Consider the following 25,391-nt stretch of genomic DNA (forward strand, 5'->3'; position numbering starts at 1 on the left):
AAAGCATAAATAACTTATATTAAAATAAAGTGTAAATAAGTAAAAAAATAAAGTATAAAATATATAATAATATATACTATGTTTCGCGTTAATAATGTAAATAATTAACCTATGATCTGGAGAAAGTTCCATTCCTACTATATGTCCATATAAATCAATTACATAATCCACATTATCGAATTTTTCAACTATAGGGGCTACATCATCATAATGTAAAACATCAACCAAATTTTGCCTCGCTCGATCTCTTTCTAATTTTCTGTCCCGTTTTCTTTCTTTTAATGTAATAAATATATATCCATAAAAATATGTAAAAGAAGACAGCACATTGAAGTACTTAAAAAAATGGCACGCGCCCCACGCGCTAAATGGGTGCCCCATTTATTCTGATTTTTAACAAGTGTAATTGTAACATTTGCCGTAAGTAACATATAGATTGAATAAATAACTCATAAATGCATCTATACGATATGAATAATCGTAAACATTTTGACGGTTCCGTAAATCTAGCGTTAATTAATTACCGTAGATAATCGATGATCTCGTTGGTGAATGAATGTCGCGAAAGAAATGTTCTTCCGCTGTAGCGGTCCTCAGGAACCGCTACTTGCGTCAGAGTTTCGTCATGTTTATGACGGGTCCAAAGTGTCGATAATCATCGTTACCAGCCGCGTCCCCAAGAATCAAGGAGAACAAGCCACATTCCCGGCTAAATTGGAAACTCAAACAAAGACTAATCAAAGACTGACAGCAGATGTCCTCTCGGAGCTGGTTGCTAACGAGGCTTCCCGTTACAAGCAAAGTCTCCTCGGCTTGTAGTCAGCCCATCGGCGCGAATCACAGTCAATTGAATTAGCAAACGACTGAACGCCGAGCCCTCTGTCCTCCGACGAGGCGTTATCGGCGATCGCTCGCGGAGCTACGACCGAATCGGTTATTCATCGGTCGACCGGTATCGCTGCAGCTTCATTTTTCGTGGCTCCGTTGAACGCTCACCGGGGGCGGTTTCCATTTCGGTTACGGTTCGAAGCTGAAGCCAGACCGCGCCGCCTAGGCTCGCTTCGGCTCACTTCGGCTCCGCCTCGCGAGTAATCCTGTCGCTCGGGGCCTAAGCTCCCGATGGCTGGGACGAGGGTCTTCCTGACGCTGTTGCTCGTTTGCCTGTCGCGGTGTCTGCCGCAGACTTCGGGTAGCGACGGGGATGGAGGCGACGATTTCACGGCGAACAACGGCACCAAGCTGATCGAAAGTCCCTCACGGCGAACCAGGTCCCTTGTTTTCCCTCACGACTCGCAGATGCTGGTACGTATAGCCGCGGAACCCCGCACCACGAGGGTAATCAACCGTCTCCGCGGCCAATCGAGGATTCAGTCGCGCGTCGCTCAAGTGCTCGGTATTGGCTCCTTCCATCGGCCTCTCTTCCACAGCTCGAGAGGAATTCGTTGGTGGGCTCGTGATATCGGAAAAATCGAGAATCTTTGCTTTTGCTAGCTATTAGCTATCCGAGCTATCGGAACGATCCCGGCGAGACTTATTCGAGGATATATTGCCGCTTCCAGGATACGTTTAATCGATTATTCTAATTGTTTTCCGATTATCTTCGCCGACCGAGTAGTCCGGTCTTTCGACTTTTTCCTTTCGCCGTTGATTTCGCCTCACCTAATCTGCATTTTATGAACTCGTTTCGAAGGAAGAGTCGTTTAACCGAATACATTATACCAGGACAGCGTAAAATGTCACTTAACGTCTTTAGCATCGGCTGATAATTTTTGGAAAGGTTTGGGAAAGAAGTTACGACAGTTTTATAAAAAATAATCACCTTGTTGTTCGACACTGTGTAATCTCGAAAAACGAAGAGAAATTAATGGAAAGGAAAGAAAGGAACAAGGAAAGGAAGAGAAAAAAGGAGTTGAAAAAGTTTCATGTTAAATGGGTGATAAGTTTCGGAAATCTGTCATTATCTGTCATACTAATCTCAAAGTTAATATTTATCTCGTATGATGTACAATGTACGATACTTTTTAGTTTTACGACATCGATAGTTATTCAAATTCTACAATATTTTAAATAGGGCCAAACTTATTTGATATCGAATGACAGCTCTGAAATGTCAGAATTCGATTGAACAGAATTATGAATACTGCAATTACATAGATTAAACAATAAGTTGACTTTAGAATGATATATGTATAATATAATCTATGATACGAATTCTTCTTAAGTTATTCTACTGGCATAGTTCGGAATTTATATTTCCATTAATTTCGAGACAACATTGCTCGCAGCATTTAATTTCAGACTTTCGTTGTACAGGATCTCGCCATTATTGTCACAGTACTTTCGCCATACTCGGATAACCATCCTATTTTAATCAGTAAGCAATTATGATTTTTACTGGCAAGTGCTCTTCATTAATGAGAAGAAAGTGAATTTTCATGGTCTAATAGCTGAAAGTACCACTTTCGCAATCTCCGGAAAGTTGAGAGAATTCCAAATAGTTGTCAGTGAAGCGAAGGTTCCGTAATGATATGAAACTATGTTCATCGGCGATTGTGCGATAGCTGTCGATCGTTTAAAATTCGTTAGAAACAAATTGAGTAGTTCGTTCGTAGAATAACCGAGGTGTAACGCTATATTTCACCATGGCAACGACGCTGTTCCTGCAATAACTCTGTCAAAAAACATTTCTCAACTGAAAACATATTGATATTGGAGTGTCCAGTATGATATATTGAAATGATATTGTCGAAAATGATAACATTAACAAGTTTACAAGAGCAATTTTACATACATAAACTTTATGGTTATGCAAAACTGTTACATAACTAACATATGTACATAACATACTGTTTCTTAAATAATTGAAACAGAGCAAAATAAAGAAACATTCTATCATTCACAATACTAATTATATTTAATAGTTTTGTTTAATTATATTGTAAGAAACATTAATTAAAGCGTTCAGTGTTTCGTAACTTTGTCTAAGTGAAACCATATTAGTTTTATTTAAATCACGAAATATAAAATAAGATTGCGACTTATTTCAGCGTGCAGGAAAATTCTTCATATTTTTCGTTTGAGGGAACGAAGTAAATAAATCTCTATATATGTATATTTACAAAATATAAAAATTGCACTACAATACTAGCTATCCCGCACAGAAATCCAATGCACTCGAAACATGTTACATGCATGATTGAATTCAACATTGTATGTTTGCAACATTTCTAGAACGTTCAAAATAATCTACAATTCGGCTGGAAGATGAAATTGTAATGCAAAAATATTGAGCAAATCTCTGAAGTCTCTTTCCATAATCGAACCAGAAAGATTATGAGTTTAACATTGTGTTAACGCAACGTTGACCATTAATGGCGTTTCATAAATGTATGAAAACGTTGGTCAGAATATAGTAGTCTTATTGCCCGTACAGTAACATGGCTTTCCTGGAACTGAATATCAAAGTTATTTTGAAATATTCCTGTGAAAAAAATCAGTAACAAAGTCGTGTTTATTGATAAGGAGGATTTGTTTCACTTATCCATATCGGTTATCGGTAAACGAAATTCTGTTTTTGAAATGGATATTGGCTGCTACGGCCTGTGGCTTATATTATTTGCTGACCACACAGAATAGATCGTGCGCATGATAGAGAGTTCTTTTGATACTTGTTTTTTACGGGGATATTTTGCCTGTGAACAGATACAGAAATCTGATAAGCAGATTTGTTTTTTGGATCTTCTTATTTTTTGGCCGAGACCAGTTCAGTTTCCTATCTGGGATAAGTACGAGATACCTTACTTCGCTGGGCCAGGGGATGGTTGTGGATTCTATTTGTGTATTCGTAGGGAATGAGATGTTTTTTCTGTGAAACATTATTGCTTGTGATTTGTCTACATTTATTTTTCATTCGTCGAAGTACCATAATTTCTCCCTAATTCGCGCCAAGATCGCGCACAAGAATGGACAATTTGGATAGAGGAGATACGATCATCCGAGCCTTGCGTCTCGTTTTTATAATTGCTGACAATCGGTAATTATGAAAACGTGTCGCAAGGCTCGAATAATCGTATTCTTTCTTCCTATATTGTCCATTTTCGTGCGCAATCTGAACGCGAATTAGGGAGAAATTACTGTATTGTGCAATTCGGTTGACATATTCTTGTAATTTTTTTATGGCTTGTGTGTAAGTTGTCAGAAGGAGAAGAAGATGATAGTACCGTTTGCAGTCACTTACGTAGATGTAATCGAGCTTTGCTGGACTCCTGTATTGACTGCTTCGGGTTGAGAGTACGTTCCGTTTGTGTGTACTGTCAGAGTCGGTCGATGAGGTAGTTGCATATTTTTAGTCTGTGGAATCGGTACTGCAATTTTCAGAACCTCATATATTAATCGCTCCGCTCCCTGTATCAGTTTTAGACGATTTTTGGTAGCATAATAGGGCCCAAATTCTTGGGCCTTATTGGTCCTTATTGGGCCTTGGTGCTTATTGGGACTAGATCGCAATGAAACCAGATTCACAGAAATGATACTAGTAGATTCTCAGAATTAAATCTCCTTAACCGCTTCGCTCCCATGGCCGCGTTATGTCACGACACCGATACTGTTCGCATAAGGTTGCGGACAAGATATCTCGCGACGTAATGCCGCTTGTACGATACCATGGACGTGTTATCCCGCGACACAATACCGTTCGTGCGGTGTCGCAGACAAGTAAACACGCGCTTCTGTTTTTGCTCCGTCTGTGGCCACTTATCTTGCTTCTGGCTGTGTCAATGGAAACAAGCTTCTTCGAATTAACCCCTTGCCCTACAATTTAAGTTTCAATAACGAGCACCACAAACAACAAGGTCGGTCACACACCAAGTCTTTTCATGGTTGCGCGAAACGTCTGAAGTAGTGTCAATCGCACAACGTATTACGGGATGTAAATACAGCGACTCCCGTTAATATTCGGACACTTTTCAAGACAGCAATAACTTTTTTAGAACTGGACTAAACGACATGAAGTTTGTTTTAGACGATAGAGCGAGCAGTCTATTAGATCATAACTAAGTATGCCCTTTTTTAAAGGTTGCTATTGCTTAGAATGATAAAGGCGAATAAAAACACTTGTTTTCTAACTTTTTAAACGTGGCCTTGCTATCAAGCCTCTTGGAACCCCTGTTTACGTGTTATACACTAATTTTCTAATTTATGATTATTCATATCGTAAAGATACATTTATGAGTTATTTATTTAATTCATATATTACTTACGGAAAATGTTACAATAACTCTGGTTAAAAATCAGAATAAATATCTTATTGTTATAAATATCTGTTATTAAATATCTTATTATTATTAAACTAATATAAAATTTTTAAGTAACGTATAATTTTGTGTGCTCTCTAAATTTAGTGTTAATGAGAGGCCCCACTTGAACATAATATACACGCGAGCCTGCAAAACCGTCCGTATGGCGCATAAAGTCCCAGAAAGGTAAAAACTGTCACTGTGAGAAAGTCTCCACACGTAACACACGATAACGTAAATTCAACACAGTAAATTCTCCCCAACTGTCTCTCGGCTTATAAACAAAAATGGACCATTTGGAAATAGCAGATACGTTTATTCCAGACTCGCGGCTCATTCAACAACCATAAAAACGAGGCGCGAGGCTCGAATAATCGTACCTCCTGTGTTCCGAAATTCTCTATTTTCGTTTACAAGTTGACGGACAATCGGGGAGAATTTTCCGTATTATTCGTATTATACGAGGGAAAATTTTCGTGTTACGCGGTTTCCTGTAACACGAGTCCGTGTTATACGGAAGTCTGCTGTATTCGAAAATCGCACGCGGGACGAGAAACACGAAACGGTACGAGCGGGGAAACCGCGAGCCGGCATTGTTTCGAGCGGTCCGGGTCCGGTCGACCGGGATTGAAGCTCGCGCGCGCGAAAGAAACTCTCGGCGGACAACTAATTCAAGTTTTTGCGGGTGTTGGCCGGTCGGTACGCTCAACTCCTCGACCGCACAAAGCAGAATCCGGCGGTCCGAGCGGTCCGAGCAGGCGGGAGCAGACGATTCCGAGCGGAGACCCGTGAGCTTGCCGGCCACGGTCTTGTTCGTCCAGCCAAGCCGCGCGGTGGTTGTAATCCGAACGACGACCATTTCGAAACACGCTCGATGGAAAATTGGATGAGCCTCGGACATGTGGCTCGGCTGGGAATTATTCAAGAAGCGGCCGCACCGTAAACGCAGCGCCCCATAGTTTCCAGGCGAGACCGACTCTCCGAGACCCCGAACGTTTCTCTTTCGGAATAATTGAGCGGACGGATAATAATCGAGCGTTGATCCGCCGCGGGCGCCGAGCAGACCGCTCCGGGCTACGTCCGCAAACCTTTTCAGCTTCCAGCCCGGCACTCGATGCTAATGGGTACTCGTTTTTAGGGCGAGAAGATCGCTCGTTATTGTTCGCTCCTGGGCCTGTCGTGGAAACACGCGATCGTACACTCTTCCCTCTGTCTTCCATTCGCGAGAATGCTTCGACGTCGACGATCGCGATATAACGACAATATTTCTCTTTGTTCGTCGTCTGCGACCCGAGACGAGGGTTCGTTTCAGCATACCGTGTCGTCCAGAAATATCCGGACACTTAATTAATTAAGGCGACCGGCGCATGCTGTAACCGTGTAATACCATTTGCCGATTGAGATCGTCTTTCGGAGCTTTTATTCTTGCGTTTCTGTCCAGTTTGTCGTGTAGCTTTGAACTGCTTCGTTCCAATCCAATGTTTGTCAATCGAACTTGTTCGAACCTATCCAAGTAACTGGACTGTCGAATCTTTATGCGAATCTGTTCTGCGAATTTTTGTTTGTATAATATATACAGGGTGACCCATAATTATGTTAACATCCAGAAAGAGATGATTCCTGAGGTCATTTGAAGTAACTTTTTCCTTAGCGAAAATGCAATCCGCGGCTTTGTTTATCAGTTATTGATGAAAAACACTGACCAATGAGGTGCGAGTTCAGCTGACGCAAGGCGGTCAAGCCAACGAGCCCAGTTCCGCCGATTGGCACGGCCGCCTGGGGCCAGTTAATCACGCCTCTCATTGGTCACTGTTTTTCGTTAATATAACTCTTAATCCGAGAAAGATAACCTACGTCGCAGAGGCGCCTGCGAAGACTGTTGATTTTTGTTAATTTTTCATAGAGGTCTAGTGATTTAAGTTTAAAATTACTTAAAATTTAAAAAAATATAATATAAATGCATTTTATTTTTACAATAATGCCAAACCTTTAAAATGACTAGATTAACTTAAATAAATATCCATTGTTAGTATAAAATTGACGCCTTAGAAAAGCATGCGCCTCTGAAGCGTATGGTTATCTTTTACGTACGTTGTCATATGGTTATCTTTCTAGGGTTAAAGGAAGCCGCGGATTGCATTTTCGCTAAGAAAAAAGTTACTTCAAATGACCTTAGGTACCCCCATTTCCGGCTGTTAACATAATTATGGATATATTATAATGAAAAAATAATCGAATTATTGCAAACAATTGTAAAAATGACAATTTCTGTATCAATTGTAGAAACAGAATGTGAATAACAACGTATACTTCTTTGTTCAATAATTTCCATATACAATATAATAAAAATATGGTTTTCGTTTCGTCTACCGATTCATGCCAAATATCGTTTGACGAGAAAAAAGAGTATATATTGAACGTTAATGTTACTCACAACATGGTATTGTATAACTATTTATATGCGAACTATTGTACTTCAGGTATACTAATTTTATCAATGTAACATGTTCGTAAACATTGTTCGAAAAAAGAATTTCAGGGAAAACTGTATCAGATTTTAAGGATTCTTCTAGTGATTTTTAAAGAATTTCCAGTTTCAATTGGATCGTCTCAAGTATATTTACAGTAATAGAGAGAATTTCTTTTACCATCTATTTTATTACGCTTTGCACAGTCAAATTTGTTACAAGACCATAAACGTTCACAGTCCAATGATTGTAATACGACTTTATTACACGTTTAAGCATCGGTCCGACGTACAAAAGGAAAGGAAATACTTGCCTCTGTGTAACGAGCGAAATTTAGCACCTGTGAAACGGCATTGTTATACTATCTGACCCTGAAGAATCGTGACTTTTATGTGCAATGCGTTTTTTTGCGCCCTGTTAAAATTTTATTCGAAGCGGACATAAACAGTGACGTTATCTATGGATAATGAATAAACCGTAAATGTTCGTACAAACTTGCGATTTGAGCAATTCATTTTACTTTCTGCTCTAGGGTTTCTATTATATTACAGATGCGTCCAAAATTAAATGTTATGAAAATCCTTTATCTAATTTCGAAAGACGGGAAATACTAAAATTTTCTATTTACATCGTAGTGTTGTTATTATTATGTAGAAGACAGGATTTACAAAGTGAATTGGTAAGAAACCATAGTTTAACATTTTTGCAAGGAAATAATTATTGCCTGATGTTATTTTTAAAACCAATGTTTTTCTTTTCTAAATGACTGCATTTTTAAGTGAAGAATATCACTGTATATTTATCTCTGTAGAATCTTTTGTGTATGAGATACTGCAAACAAGATGTGTTATTTTAACAATTTAAAAATAAAATGGTATAAAATAGAATATTGTTTCCTTTAGCAAGAACATTTACGGATAATGATTTTCTGTTCGATGATAAGTTTTAAAAGCTGGAAATACATTAACATACACAGTTACATAATGCTTTCAATTTTAGAATATTAAATTTACGCGATTTAATTAAATCCTTTGATTTACGCAAAAATTAATCCGACGAGAGTTAAATAATTAGGATATTAAAGAAGCGAATCAAATAATCAAGAAAAACGAATGATGCAGTACGATTGCTTATATAACTTCATGTACGTTTATTCTTTGGTTTTGATTACACACAAAATTTCAATTTTATTTCGATTACGAAGGAATGAATAATGTGTGTATAATAACGCACATAACAAGCTAATATTTAATCTCAAAAGCTAGCTGACCAAACCTGTTTAATTCGTTTTCATGGAAACATAAGTATTTGGTAATGAAATAATACTATTATTTACTACAATTTCACGCAAAAAATTGATAGGATACAAAATTTACAAATAAATCATAAATACCCTCTATTTCTGAGGTGTCTGCCGCGTCTCTATTTGTCTCATGTTACTCTAAATAATATAATTGAAAACGTTATGCAAATATCTTAAATAGAGTTATTTTAAAGAAAATTAGTTTCATCTTAGGAAAGAGCCATTTAACTCTTTCACTTTAACTTTTCTCGCGTTTAGTATAAAAGGTGATCATGGACGGCTACAACTAATTTTTTACTATTTTTCTTTTTCATAAAAGTATGAGGGTCACCTTGAATTTTTCAACTATTGGGTTGGCAACTAAGTGATTGCCGATTTGTTCAATGAAATACAAAATCTTTTTTACTTGGAATGGAGTTTAATCTGTAATGTATTTTCCATTTTGTTCGATGACCTTTGCCATCTCTCTGACAACTTGAAAATTCCACGCTCGTAGAAAGTCTGATCCTTTTCGGCCAAAAACTGAGTTAAGTGAGATTTTACAGCGTCATCATCGTTAAAAGTTTTACCACGAAGGGAGTTGTCCAGGGATCGAAATAAGTGGTAATCCGATGGCGCGAGATCAGGGCTATATGGTGGGTGTAACATCAATTCCCAACCAATATCCATCAATTTTTGCCGAGTGGACAAAGACGTGTGCGGCCTAGCATTGTCCTGGTGGAAAATGACACCTTTGCGATTGACCAATTCTGGTCGCTTTTCCTTGACCGCTGCATTTAATTTGTCCAGTTGCTAACATTCACGGATAATAAAAGATAACATAATAATAGTAATAATAATAATAATTTTATAATATAACATTTACGGATATCATAAAAATGGGAGTGAGAGGCATCTATAACTGAAATCGGCAATTACTTAGTTGCCAACCCAATATAATGTGCAACATTCAATCGTGCCATTCGAAAGTTTACTAAATACCGAATTAAAATGATGAAGGTGCAAGAGTTCAGAATTTAACGTCTATCGAGATATCTGTCAGTTGATTTTGAATGCAGGAAATGTTACATTACAATCAAAGCAAGCCAGGCGATTCAATAATACGAGCGATTCATGTTTTGTCAAGCGATCTTCATATTTTGATAAAAAGGGTAAATAGCAAAAAAATTAATTGTTACTTCTGTTCGAAACAATTTTTTTGTATATAGTTTACAGGAAAAGCTCAAGGTGCAAGAGTTAAATGACTCATTCTACACGTTCAACTATCTCAGAAAGCGAAACCTGTATTTTCTACGAAAACTTTTTGAACTCGATTTTTCACCAGTTCTTCAAGCTAAATACTCCGCGTTGCGACGTCTCGAGCGAACTAAAAAATCACGCGAGTTCGAGGCAGTAATGAACGGCTGACTACATAATAAAACGCGTGCGATTTAACGCAGAACGACCGGAAAGGAATCCATTAAACTGCTCGAGTGCCGGACGTACAACAAGAGGTCGAGCGTCCATCGGTGACCGGTGCATTGCGGGAAATCTATTTCGCCGGTTAAAGATCGCAATCGAGAGGCCGCGCGAGTAATAATAACCGGTCCCGGAAGACTTTGCCGACGTGGTTCGATTCACATCTTTCGTGGCTGGATATCGCGTTCGGCTAACGCGTTCCACCTGACCTTTTCAGGGCTCATCCAATTTCTGTGCCAGGTGGATATACCTCCCTCTGCCCCCGAGAACGCTCGCGCGCGCACGCGCGCATGCTCGCACCCGAGATCGCACGTGTACCGGCCCTGTGCTGCCACCCTATACATATTCATGCACACGTACACGCGGCATCGTGGCCCGGTATGAATTTTCGATAAAACCGCGAATTTCCACGGAGAATCGTTTCGGGCCGCGCGTCTGGGGAGGACAGTTTAACGAGATTCGCGGAGGACTCGGTGGAAGGGCGTCAAGCGTTTTTCCATCGAGCGCCGCCGGCCCGCTGCCAATCGAGATCGATACAACCCCGAGAGCCGGCCTCATACCATACGGGTCCTACCAATCCATTTCAGTAACTGTAATAACGATCATGATTACCGTAATATATCGTTTTTAACACATTACCGGAAAAAGCAGCGGATTCCTTTCGATTTCAGGTTCCGTCGAGCACAGCTTAATTGAACCTTCAAGTGATTGGTCCGTATGTCGCACAATGATCGAAGACACGATTCCGAATGTGCAAAATGATTTTTATGGTTATATTTCTCTCTGTATATTGTATGTTTAATATAATTGTATATACGGGATGTTCAACGTAACAATCGCGCCGATTTTTGAGGGAAACAAATTGCAATAATAAAAATTTCGAAAAATCTTTTATTCGTCGAAAAACGATGGAAAACAACTTTCTTAAATGGCACCATGTGCTTTCGATGGTATAGTGTTACAACCGACGAAGAGGCGAATTCAACGACTTATTACACAATGATCTTACTACACTAATGTGCACTGTAAATAAGAGGTAAAGATGTATGTTTATTGTCTGCATTCCTCTTCGAAGTATCCTTGACTCTTGAGTTACGATTCGCGTTTCATTAACGCGTCGGAAAATTATTTTCTCAATTACCGTGAATTTCTAAGCTAAAGGTCATTCGATGGTCATTGCGTAGTAAGTCGTTGATTTCGTCTCTTCGTCGGCTATAACGCTATATTATCAGAAGCATACGGTGCCATTTGAGAAAGTCAATGTGATCTTCATTTTTCATCGAATAAAAGATTTTTCGAAAATTTTATTATCGCAGTTTGTTTCTCTTGAAGATCACATGAACTATTACTTCGAACAGTTTTTTGTCAGATTAGCGTAAATGCCTCAAAAATCGGTACGACCGTCACGCTGAACAACCTGTATGTACATATGTACATGGTTTTTCATATTCTACTAGTCTGACCTCGAGCTGCTTTTCTCAATTTACTCTAATTTTAATCAGTCGCGTACAAAAAAACGCACAAACAATGCAAATCTATATAAACTATCGAAATTTATTACCGCGTTAATTACAGAAGAGCCTCTTCGAAAAGTTGCCGAAAATTAAACTTCCTCTAAATTGAGGTACTTAAGCTAATGAAACCGAAACTGCTGAGTTGAAGTTTAACGCAGTAATTACTCTTTCAAGTAATCTAGACGTTACAAATTGAAGTTCTGTTTACTCGGACAACTTATAAGAAGAAATAATTGTAAAACATATGTAAAGAATTGTATCAATGTACGCGTATCATCACGTTGATAATATTATTAGAAAACGAATATGTGAATAACTTCGTAAATAACATCGTTTGTAACATAAATATTACTTCAATGGTTTGTTATTAAACAAACAACGTATCTTTGCCATTGTTAATATTTGAATTGTTCACCAATTTATATTCAACACCATAATTGTTTCCTAATTTTTTACATTCAATTCTATCTTCCCATTAGTACAAATAGCTTCTAATTTCGCGTTTATCAATTTTGCGCAGCTCGGACTCATTTAATTGGGCAGAAATACGCCACATCTGGAGGTACAAATAATCACATTAAATACACTGTAATGAGGGAAAACAACAAAATAATTGATGAAATCATTCAATACCGAATCATTTCATGTAGCCTCGATCTGTACATACATTTCCGCTTATATTTGGCTACATAATTTCGTTATTCTGAAATAACACACTATCTAGGAAACAACATAATAAATCAATACGAATATATGCAGACTGATATCGATCATATCAGTAAACATAAAGTGATACTTCCTAAATGCTAATGTCCGTTTGCTCAAGAAGGCAATTAATTTGTTAAAGAATCCAATTTATTAGTAGGAGACTACGAAAAAGCCGAACGATATTTAAATAAATCGATTAGATCGTTTAAACGAGAAGCTAGCATTTGTAGAGTGTGAAACGAAAATGAGTGAATAATAATAATTACAATAGATATATTGCCTATTTACCTAAAATCAGATGGACACATTGGCGTTATGAAAATATAAAAATGTAGTAATGATTCGTTTCCTAACTGTGTATGCATTTGCATTGTATGCATTGTTGCTACATTAGTTACATATACATTGAATATTACCATTTTTATACGTGTAATTTTGATACATAGAATCCTGCATTAACCCCTAGGCTACTGTATAGTAACAATCTATTCTATTCTATTAAGCACATAGAAGAAAAAATTATATTTACATTGCGTTTTTAATCCTTCTAATAATTGCATATATAAATAAATCATTTTCTACCAACATCGTTTATTGCCTACTACAGATCCGAATATCAAAACAAAAGCGAACAATTATTAATTGAAGAAACATGGCAAACGTTGCGAGTTTGTGAACGTTATTTGAAATGAAAAAATGAAATCTTTTGATGATCACGTACTGTAACTGATTTGTCCCACCAAAACTTGACAAATAACTATTACTTTTGGTCCTTGACGAACACTGAGAATTTGTTACTGAAATGCTCCGTTTTTGTTCCATCCTCGGACCGTTCCCTTATTTTTGTAGTCGCATCATCAAGCATCGAGGAACGTCCTGCCTGTTTGTCAACAATCCCCGGCGCTCGGGATCTTAAACGAAATAGAGACATATCTCGAGGATATCGAGAAGATGATGCCCGAAGAGTGATTTCTCGGGTTCGTAAGAACCGTGGCATCCGTAAACATCCCTGACTCGATTTGCCCGCGGGTCCTAGAAACCCTCCGGCGATTACTCGTCGGAAATGCGGTCGAGATACCGCGGGGGAAAGCGGTTTCTCGATTCGGTTCTAGCGCCGGGTCGGGCCGGGCCGGGCCGGGCCGGCTCGGACACTGTTGGATCTTAACCCGATCCCATCCGAGTTCATCCAATTTCCCCTTTGGACCGGACGCCTCCTATGAATAACCACCATAACCGCGACTTTTCTGATCGAATATCGCGATCCACATCCACGCGATACCCGGACAAGAGAGCTATGCCCGACGGATTTCACGGAAACGGTCCGCTGAAGAAGTTTAAGAGGGACGCACCACCTGCAGAAACTGAGATAGCGAACAGAATAAACGTTCCCGAGCTCCTTATTATTCGTTCGAACGCCTCAGCCGATCGCGAACGCCACTTGGCCGATCGTGGACGCTTTCTGGCGTCGTTCGCCGCGGATTTCGAGCAGCCATCGACACGCTATAAAGCAAGAGGCACGTAAAAGCGGTAAAGAGTCCTTGTACGTGCCTGGATGGAAAGGATCGGTGTATTAAACCTTTCCACACATGCGTCACTTCGGGTACAGCTAATTAAACACCCGATGACTAGGTCTTGATATACGTGAATAAATGACTCGATATTGAATATAATGCTAACAATGACAGCGTTGAGACCCGCTCGTGGACTTAACGAATATTAACACTTTATCGACCGCTAGCCTATTTATCGGCTTTTCGATTGCCAATGTTTATCGATCGCTAGCCTATTAATCGGCTTTTCGATTGCCAATGCTTATCGACCGATAGCCTATCAATCGACTTTTAGCTATCGACGGTTTTCGCTTCTTTACTGTTTTGTTAGTAGCTGACCTCCTGTATGCTGACCTCCCCATATCCTTATGAATTATAATTATAATAATTATTATTATTTATTATTATTTTTAAAGGAATAAGCACAACACAATGAATAGCGAAAATTTAGCCGGTACTGGGAGCAAATGCGCGCGCGACTAAGCCAGTCCTTACTGAGTGGCAGCCTCAACCACGACCGGACGATAAAGTGTTAAGATCGGCCTGCTTCAGGTCCAACGAACAGTATACACATGTATATAGTTTATACAAGAAGATCAATTTTATTTATTTTCAGTTACTAAGCAGTTCAAATATTAATGCTTAGAAAAGCAAATAATGACATTAATTCTTACACTAAAAATTACTTATTTTGCAAATTTAAATTACATTAACGAATAATATCACTATTAGGTACACCGTATGTAAGGATAATTGATAATTGATTATTCTTAATAGATTGTAATGTCACGTCTAGAAATATGATTAAGTCATATAATGTTATAGCAAATTGATTTCAATCAGAAAATATTTTCTACCGCCCTTGGGTGCTATCTGGCGCAGAATGCGTTACCACGGGACCCATAATTCCTTGGAGTCAACGGAAATTATTCGATTAGAGTGCTCACGCGAGTTATTTCGTCTTGTTCACAGCTGATCTTTGGTCTGGGAACGCCGCTGCAGCTGGAACGCGAGAGCGTGATCGTCGGTTACTTCGCAAAGATCGTGTTCGATCTACCCGCCAACGCTTCGGATTTCACCGAGCCCGGGATCTATTATTCTCGCACGCAGAGGAGCAGATGGAGTATCTACAGGTAATTAACAAATCAGGTTATTGACGATTTGACTGCCGATCTGGCAGCCGCGAAAGTTCCTTAAAATTAAAGCAATTTATTGAAGCGTATTTTCGAGTTCTTTTATTGATGATGAAATTTTATCAAATTATTAAATATAATATTACAATGCAAACAGAAATTTCTACACTAATTTCATACACAATATTTTGACGCACACATAACAATTTCAATCGCCTTTCAGTGTCTCGTTCATTATTCGATCGTTTAATGTATCAACTTTCACGTCACTATTATTATTCGATTATTCAATTATATCATTTTAATAAAAATGATCGCACACTCACATCCGCTTATTTGTATATATATATATATGAATTATATTTACCAGTTAAGTTATTGCGGATGTGATTATTATTAATAAAATTCAATATATATATATATATTGAATTTTATTTATCCGCAATAACTTAACTGGTAAATATAATTCATGCTCACAAATTTTGGGTTCATGTACAATAAATGTACGCTCAAATAATAACAACTACTCCAAGATCAATATTGTTTTCGTTTAGTTACTAAGTACTTTAATTATTGGTACATAGTTAGAAATCTAAATAAAGAAGTTCAATTCTTTGCAGAGACATTCATTTAATCAATTATATCTATATTAACCCTCTGCAGTCCTATACCGAATTAAGCTCAACGTTGACTTGTGCACTAAGAATTGCTTATTTCGCAGATTCTAATTATATTCATGGCAATTGTGGTATATCTCAACTGCTTCAAATAGATTGTAAAGTCACGTTTAAAAATATAATTGAGTTATTCAATATTAAAGCAAATTCAGAAATAAAGAGGAGGAAACATTTTTGGATCGTTAAGAATAGGCCAAACACAATATCCAATTATAAACGGAAGCATCGACAAAAATTCTGCTCGAATTAGTTTAACAATCGTGAAATGTTCGAAATAATAAGCAGAAAATACGACATAAGTTATGCAACGACCTATAATACAAATATAACAACGAGTATACTTGGAATTATTTATAATTGTATATATAATTGACTTATAGACTTTATATATATGACTCTATAGACTTTAATGGAATAAGTGAAAATGTAAATTAACGATTAGAAACTGGAACGACAACAATATTTTTACTCTGGGTCCAAATGGACCCGAGTCCCGTTACCCAAGTATTAAGTAAATAGAAATTGAAATGTTAGCATGTATGGTACTGAATACAATCAAATTTGGTGAACTGAGTATATGATTACGATAATTTGTTTTAAGAACAAATTAATTTAAATTTATCTTAAAAAACAATCTCAAATTTCTTCTGTCACCCGTATGTTGCTGACACGCCATTCAACATGTTAATGTCACTGAGAATCAATTTCCTAATATCGTGGTATGACATTCAACAGATACGGTAGCGAAATGTATACAGATATAAATTCAGACACATTAACGAAATTCGTGTTACGCTGTTACACGTAACACCGAGATAATATGATTACGGGGTTGGTATCGAGTTGATATCAATGACACAAAAGATAGATTATCATGGTGACAAGCAACGCGGCATAAAGTATACATATACAGCCATCTCATTTGAATTGATGCACGGAATTATCCCCCGTGCTATTTATCGCCCTGTTAAAGAGCATTGTAACTCGCTAAAGCACATCATTTGCGGATGTGGACTATAGAAATGCTAAATACCGGCGGTTTTGCCATTTTATCTGAGAATAATGTGAACTGATAACAAAATTGTAATAGTTAAAAGAAGGGCATTATAAGCGTCGCGCAAAAACGACTGAATTAATGATCTCTTTAGGTTTTGTCTTCTAACTGAATCTTTAATGAAAACAAAATACTAATATTTACTGCAATCGTATCAATATTAATAGAGATATCGAGTTTTAGCACTGAAGGGAAGGTTAGCGAATCGGAGCGCGTGTTTAAGGTTACTATTAACACGTTCCGTGCCACGTGTACCATTTATGGTACACGCGGACATATTTATTTAAAGCGCTGAAGACATACATTTTGTGACAAATTTGATTGTATAAAATATATTTCCACCAAAAGGATGAGAGGCATTGTAAAAAATGCTGTATAGAACAAAGCACATAAATTTGCTTAATCGTTATATACACAATAACTATTAATTACAATGTTTGACTTTTTTAAAGCAAGAGCTGCATAAAAACGGTTGATTCGGGCAATCACTACTTATCTACTGATGATATAATGAAATATTATGTGATAATGTATCAATCTTTAGTCAAAACATCAAATGGCCTGAACGACAAGTTAGGCAAAAATGGCTTGGCACGGAACGTGTTAATGCAGTTTATTGAATTGCTATCGATGAGCACGGGCACGACTAGCGTGTCGTCGTAGGACTAGCAATTTAGGACAGACTGAGCTTTTTGAGTTGCGCGTTTGTCTCTTTTATAGTGTAAGAGAAGAAAGGAATAGATGGACTTTCGTAGGAAAGGAGAAAGGAGAAAGTCCCGTGCGGGTCGAGGTGTCCAGATGTGAGGAGAATTGTTTGATTAGGGGTGCGTGTTTTTTAGGGAATTTTGAGGATTAGGAACGGTACTTGTTTTATTGCTAGCGGCCGCGCTCAGGCAGAGGGATGCGACGCCACAGAGTCCTCCGGATGGACCGCTGAGGCCCACTAAAGTATCAAAATGTGGAACACTCGACAGGCACGAAATAGCACAACCCCGGAGCCGAAGTAATTCTAGCACAGTTTCGGCTTCGCGAACTATCTTTGGAGAGGGGGGAGAGGGTTACGGAGAAGACTCGAGGACCGAAGCCTTGGACTCGGAGAGTCCCCCACCCTGTGCGTAATAGCATTTCCCCTTCTTCCCCACAAAAAAAAGGAATAGAGATATCGAGTACATCATTTTGATAAACGTCGTTTTCAGCTAAACGCATCTTCCTCATTTGGCTTGTTACGACGTAAACATTTGTTTAGCATTTAAGTTTTGGTTCAAATGCTTTCTGATGAATCGAATCGAACCGGGCATATCGTATTATGCACTACATCTAGCGATACTTTCAATCATGCGTAACTGGTTGTAATAATATCAACGTAACTCGGTTTCAAATGGTTGAACAATGTATTCAAAGTTAATTTAGTACGCAGGATATCAATTTCAAACGTGGATGTGCATCGATAGTGCCAAAATTGTGTCAGATTCTGACTACGATTTCTATAAAATTTAAATAAACAGCAGGAAAACCATTTACCACATATTTTTTGCAGTAGCCTTTATTAATATCTTAGTAATCGAAAATTATTTTCAAAGTCATGGTTAACGATGATAAACCTAACAGTGTTCTCTCTAACATAAACGTAAAATAAATTAGAATTGATTGTTTCAAGTTCATATCTGTTTTAATGCTGGCTTATACGTTACTTATTTATACAGGGTATCCAAAAATTATGGTACTTCCGAGAAATGAGGGGTTCCTGAGGTCATTTTCCTTTACAAAAATTTTCTCCGAGGCATCGTTCACGAGTTATTAACAATAACGAGTGACCAATGAGAGGCGAGTTCGGCTGGCGCAAGGCTGTCGAGCCAACGAGCGGACGCAGGACAGTTTCGCTCATTGGTTCGGTCCTTTCACGCCAGCCGATCTTGCCTCTCATTGGTCACTGTTTTTCGTTAATAACTCGTAAACAAAGCCGCGGATTGTATTTTCGCTAAGGAAAAAGTTACTTCAAATGACCTCAGGAACCCCTCATTTCCTGAAAGTACCATAATTTTGGGACACTCTATATAATTTATAAAATACATTTGACTCTAGAAAAACATTTAAAAAAAAACAAATATAATATATAATATATAATATATAATATATAATATATAATATATAATATATAATATATAATATATAATATATAATATATAATATATAATATATAATATATAATATATAATATATAATATATAATATATAATATATAATATATAATATATAATATATAATATATAATAACATTTAAAAAAAGGTATTTGTTATCATATTCCTTAATCGCACGAATATTCGAAAAATTTGTTTAATCCGCTCAAGCAAGTCGTATGTGCAACAATAATACATCTTTCCCTGCATAATTAATGGTTCCGCAGATAAATGGCTAAACATGGTTTGCACTCTTAACTTTCGGAACTATTTCTACCACCTGAACAAGAATAATGATTGCCAAAAAAGAAATACGTGTCCAATATTTTGCAGCTCCCCATATTATGTACAAAATGCGTCGTTTATCTTGTCTGCCTTCACATCTTCGTTTCTTTGCCGATACAAAGAAACGTGCCATACTAGAGGCGTTCGGTTCAGAACGACGAATATTATGATTGATGATTTCTCTCTCTCTCTCTCGCAGAGAATATTTTTTCTCAACATTTCGAGATCATTTTTAACCGTTAAAGAGAGAACCACCGTTTCCCTGCACAATTTTCTTTCATTGACACCATTTCACCGACTACCGTCTCTACCATATATGTTGAATTTTAAATGTAGCATATAAATCGTTACATCAAGCATTCCAAACTCATCTGCCAACATGGCGTCGTTAGGATCTATCTTCCTCAGCGGTCCTTCAACACCTTGAATGTCGAAGATCAACCCTGAGAACTCCCACGAAAGCAAAATAATTTATTTAATGAAACTGAAACTAGAACATTCGAATTTATCGTAGTGGGTGGTACTTCAACCCTTTTGCATTCTAAACATTACAGTAACATCCAGTTTGTTCAAAACTAGTGTCATACATGTAGTGAGTGAAGTGCGTGCGCGTTAAGAATGTGTGTGGAGAGCGAGGTATATATATACATACACATCTGCGTGTGTGCGTGTGCGTGTGTATGGGCGCGTGCCTGCGTGCTAGCGTGCGTGTGCGTGCGCGCGTGTGCCGTGTGCTGAGCGAAGCGGGGCAGCGGCCCAAAAATATGTAGATATTGATTAAGAAGGATGAAAGTAGTCAGCGTCCAGCCTCGAAGCGTTAAACATCGAACTTTGCACTGAAATATATTTCTTTCTTTAAAATATTAAATTTGGTGATCCTATAATCGAGATATCCGTTCGGAAGACTCGCGATAGGGAATCCCACATACATATGCGACGGACGCCGCATTCGTCGTGTTCATATCACAATCAGATACCACTCTAAATTCGGTATATGAATTTCCGATGCTTGAAAAAGCAACAAATAATAAGTCTAACAAAAATAGCGAGAACTGGACTGCGGATTGTATGCATTTACGACGAAAATGGTTAGAAGAGATACAGAACTGTAAGAAGATCCAAGGAATTTGAGAATGCCGATGTATTATTATGAACTTATTAAGATCGTCAGAGAAAGAAAGAAACTTCTAACTGACTGCCGCTCTTTGCAATCTAAGCCGACAATTTTTATTTCGCGGAGAGGTCCACAGTCTAGTAGTAACTAAATTACGCGAAGAAAGAAGATTGGTGGAGTAGGGGATGTAGCAATAGTAAAAGCGAAGCTTATCCAATTCACAAACCGTATATGTATATATATATATATATATATATATATATATATATATATATATATATATATATATATAATCTATATCTATATATAAGATATATATAATATATATCTATATATATATAAATATATATATAGCTTCCCATTCCCACAGTTTCAGTTAGGATTCCTGTAATCTCTTGACCAATACGATGTCCGATCTGTTGTAATCGAAGAAGCTAGTTAAGTTGATCCACGCCCTTTGACAGTTCTATCGGTGTCCGCAGGATCCTGGAGAAGGTAGCGGGCCTGTACGGGTTCGGCGGCAAGGCGTGCCTGATGAAGGCAATTTGCGAGGCGGCGTCCACGCCGTTCGACGACAAGCATAGTCTATTGGGGCAGCTGTTGCAAGTACTTTTCAAGTAAGTAGACCGCATGAATGGGAATCACGGGGGGTGATTCCCCACATGGGTTGTCCGGTGGCACGTGCGAGGAGCGGCAGAAGCAACGACCACGGCGACGACGTGGTGCCGCTAAATCAATGCCCCAAATTTCGTAATGCGGGACGAACGGTGGATTAAGAGGGCAACTGCTGCGGCAGGATTAAACGATGTCCGCGGGCACGCGGGAACGCGGGACCAATTAACGGGGCCGGGGGCGCGAAATAACTTGGCTGGTTTCTCGCGTATCCGCTCGTATTATTGATCCCACGAACTCCGCGAACGCGCCTCCCCCCCCCCCTCTTCCCATCCAACATCCGCCCCGGCCACCGAATTCTTTTCCGCCCCGTTTCTCGCGGCCCGAGAGCCCGCCGCGCCAAGCTGCGCCGGCACGATCTCGCCCGCGACCGATCGATTCTAATTCTTCGCGGCCTGCGCCGAAAACTGAATTCACCTGGAATTTCCAGGCCCTCCAGCACCGAGGAGCGGTACGAGGAGTACGGGGACAGAGAGTACAGAGCGGCCGAGCGCTTGGGCGAGCAGGTGTCGGCCGAAAACTGCCACGCCCTTTATCCCGAATGCCGCAGAAGTGTGCTCGACGTGTTCTCCACGGTGATTTCGTGAGCACCGACACCGAAAATACGGACTCCGGATGGAACAGGCGCACGCCACGGGAACGGCCACGCCTCGAATCCTCGTTGATTCCGTGGCTACGAACCGCTCCCGAGATATCTATCCGCTTTCTCGGTTCCGCCAACGAGAACCGCCAGCGAGGAGCGGCAGCGAGAACTGGCAGCAAGCGTCGGCATCGAGGATCAACGTCGAGAATCGACAGCGATCACCGGTAACGAGGATCGACGATCAAAAACTTGTTGCCGAACGAACTGTATACGATCGTGGACAAATACAGTCGATGCAAAAATTATTCGTACACTTTTCAAAATGGAATAACCTTTTAATAATTGGGCCAGGCCCAATTTGGGCCTAAAATTTGATGTGGATGTTAGGGAGATTATTTTACTAGATATGTATTGGCGAGAAAACTGTATTTCAAAAATTACAATTGGTTGGAGGGATAAAAGAATTTCATAAAATTAATGTATATTATTTGGTCAAATTTGAACTAACAAGTTAGATTGTGTGACATCGATTACTCTTTTAACGTTCTTATGTTTTGTTGATCCTAACAACGTTAGAAAGGTATAATAGATTAACTTTGAAATTAATTTTCAAACCTGTGCAAATAATTCCGTCACGCAAATATAAGCGGCATTCAATGTGTTAAAAGTAGCGAAAGTTCCAGTTTTCACGGCTTTCGACCAAAAAGTGTAAGATCTAGTTATCGACGCTAATAAAATGCGTTTTTGAATTTTTGGCATATGTTCAGATAAGGAAGTTGAATAACGCGATTTCTTAACTTTTTTTATCATTTTAAGCAATTGCTATTTTTACGTAAAATGTTTAATACGTTATCTGCTAAATTAGTTCCTCTAACACCTCAAAAAATGTCATCTCGTTTGGTTCAATTTTAGAAGAAGTTATTCCCTTTTAAACGGTGTTCAAATATATTTGTCCACAAATGTGCCTATCGATGAAATAGCGGAGTTTGGACATCAGGAAAGATAGGATACTAATTGAATGGTAATATTCTATTAGTCCAACACTTGTGGAAATCGTAAAGATTAAACATAAAATATCTTCATGAATAACTGCAAAATATTGGTGGGGTTATTTTTTTGCTCTGGATTCATCAGAGAAAATTTTATCGAAATCGATGACCCAACGACTGCGACCTCTCCTTGTTAGCATTTCCTTACTTGGCAACTTCTGTACAACTTAATTCATGAAATATTGAACTGTTCAACTGCTCAGATCCGCTCGAATCGGCTAAATAGGCAAAATCAGTGTAAGATCTCTAGGCTTCTAACACAATTCCTAGATCCGCACTCGGCGAGTCCTTGAAGCAATAAGCCACTTCTGTTCTCTAAGCATTCGTCTTCTCCCAATGTACTTAATGAGGATAAGAAAATGGGTTAAGCCGTGGCTAGAGCACAACACAAGATAGAGTTTGTTCAGGAATTACATGTAGAATATTAAACACCTGTGAGATAGTCTAGCTCTTTGCATCATAATTTCTTTCGCAGCTAACAAAGAAGGTTTGCCAACCCGTAAATTCCAAAAATTATAAAACTTTGCACACAAGTAGAGTGAGTTATACCAAATACATCCCTATTTTGTTTGTTTTGCTGTCATTCAGTTTAAAGTGGTAAGAAAAATCACCTCTTGAATAAGTTTCAAAATATTCTCGTTCGTAATGGTATTTTTAAAACGTTGAAACAAGACTTGCATCGTTTTATTGTTTAAATCTTCATTTACAAAAATGTGCAAAAACAACTTGAAAAATCCACGATCTTTTATTTACGTCCTCCTTTGAAAAAGAAAATTAAACAATACACGTTGAAATATAACTTGCGTATATAAAACTGTTTTTTTATGCGTAAAGTCATAGTAACAAATAGAAAATCTAAATAGATTTTCTATAGTATTCAGTTTTTTAATAAAGCGATCTTATGAAGCAATAACTCAGAAAATTATTTTTATTTTTCGTTTGTTCGCATGAAAGTTATAGCAAAAATTGAAAAAATGGTATTTCAGTCATTGCACGCTAAACTAGTCCCTTTAACATCTCTAAAAAATTCAGTTCATCCGGTCCAGTTTTAAAAAAGTTATACCGTTTTAAATGGTGTCCGAATACTGTTTTTACCCACTGTGTACGTTGTCGACGGCGAAACGGCTTTAACATGTAGTTCGTGGACGGAATCTCGTGTGTCGGGGATATTGGAATTTTATTGTTGTCATTTGTTCCGGCATAGTGGATGAAGGATTATTTTGATACAGGCATTAAAACCATCGTATCGTTTAAATATCAGATTCTTCGAAACAATAATACTGGCTTAAAGGGCTTTCTACTTTGACGGTAGAAAAACATTGTAATCTGTCGAAAGAAATGTAATAACGTATCAACGTCAAACTCTGTAAACGGTTTTACGAATCGTTAACAAATGTATAAAATTTTCAATCTCGGCAGCTTTAATCAGAATTCGATTGGAAAAAATGTCTTTCAAATGAGAACTAGTGTTATCACAATTAGCCGTTGCAACTATTCGAGATAACTAATCATTCTTTTTTTTATGAATACATACGTTATAAGAAATGCAAAATTAAGATGCTAATTAGTAATTAGTAATTACTAGCCTGCGGATTTTTATGCAAAATAAATGAAATGAAAATATCTTTTCCCTTTTAACAATCATAATTAGTTGGAAACGATGTAACAATATACTTAAATTATTCTAATATTTTCGCTTTTGAATTAGATTTATTCATTTTTGTGGTAAATGCATAAAATCCGTAATCTAGTAATTACAAATAATCATTTGTTCATCAGAAGAATCTGATGTTAATGCTTTAGGGATAAATCAACGCTCTTGGATTTTGTAATTGTCGCGTTTGTTTCACTTTGTCTCGATTGTTCTATGCCTTCTGACTCCAATCGCACGTCTCGCTTTCCCGTGGTCACGTAATTGATGCACACACAAACACGCTCACAGAAAGCATAGCCACACACGTCTGATGTGCTCCTAACCGAAAATGGCGACCACGGGAGAGCGAGACGTGACGGGAGTCAGGGGGCGTTGTTTGTTTTTAATCGGCCGAACTCGAGTTCCCCGTTTCGTGGAAATTCAGTATGGCGGCTAATTTGGGGCTAATAGGAGGGAATCATTTCTGCCAATAAGGAAAACGCGTTTATCCTACTTTTGCGATGGCGTTAACATGGATGGTTTGGCCTACATTTTTCTCAGCTGACTTTTTCTGAGAAACGGACTGTACATAATTCGCAGTAATTAACGTTTGTAAACACTGTCTCGGACGGAGGCAATTGCGGTAGAAGAATCGACAACTAATTCCCTTACAAGAATGAATAAACTTTAAAGTTGATTTTCTCGAAAACGGAGCTAA

The 25,391-nt window shown here is 38.2% G+C and overlaps 1 protein-coding gene across 1 annotated transcript; it reads left to right on the plus strand.

The window, feature by feature from the left end:
- The first annotated feature begins 849 nt into the window (after nt 1-849).
- On the plus strand, nt 850-23,839 carry LOC117227234 (uncharacterized). The gene is made up of 4 exons (XM_033482322.2): nt 850-1,302; nt 15,268-15,428; nt 21,219-21,353; nt 21,839-23,839. The coding sequence occupies exons 1-4, from the start codon at nt 1,120-1,122 to the stop codon at nt 21,993-21,995; spliced, it is 636 nt and encodes a 211-aa protein (XP_033338213.1). The 5' UTR covers nt 850-1,119; the 3' UTR covers nt 21,996-23,839.
- Nucleotides 23,840-25,391: the final 1,552 nt, after the last annotated feature.

This window comes from Megalopta genalis, chromosome 8, assembly GCF_051020955.1.
Source record: "Megalopta genalis isolate 19385.01 chromosome 8, iyMegGena1_principal, whole genome shotgun sequence".
NCBI classification, from domain to species: Eukaryota; Metazoa; Arthropoda; class Insecta; order Hymenoptera; family Halictidae; genus Megalopta; species Megalopta genalis.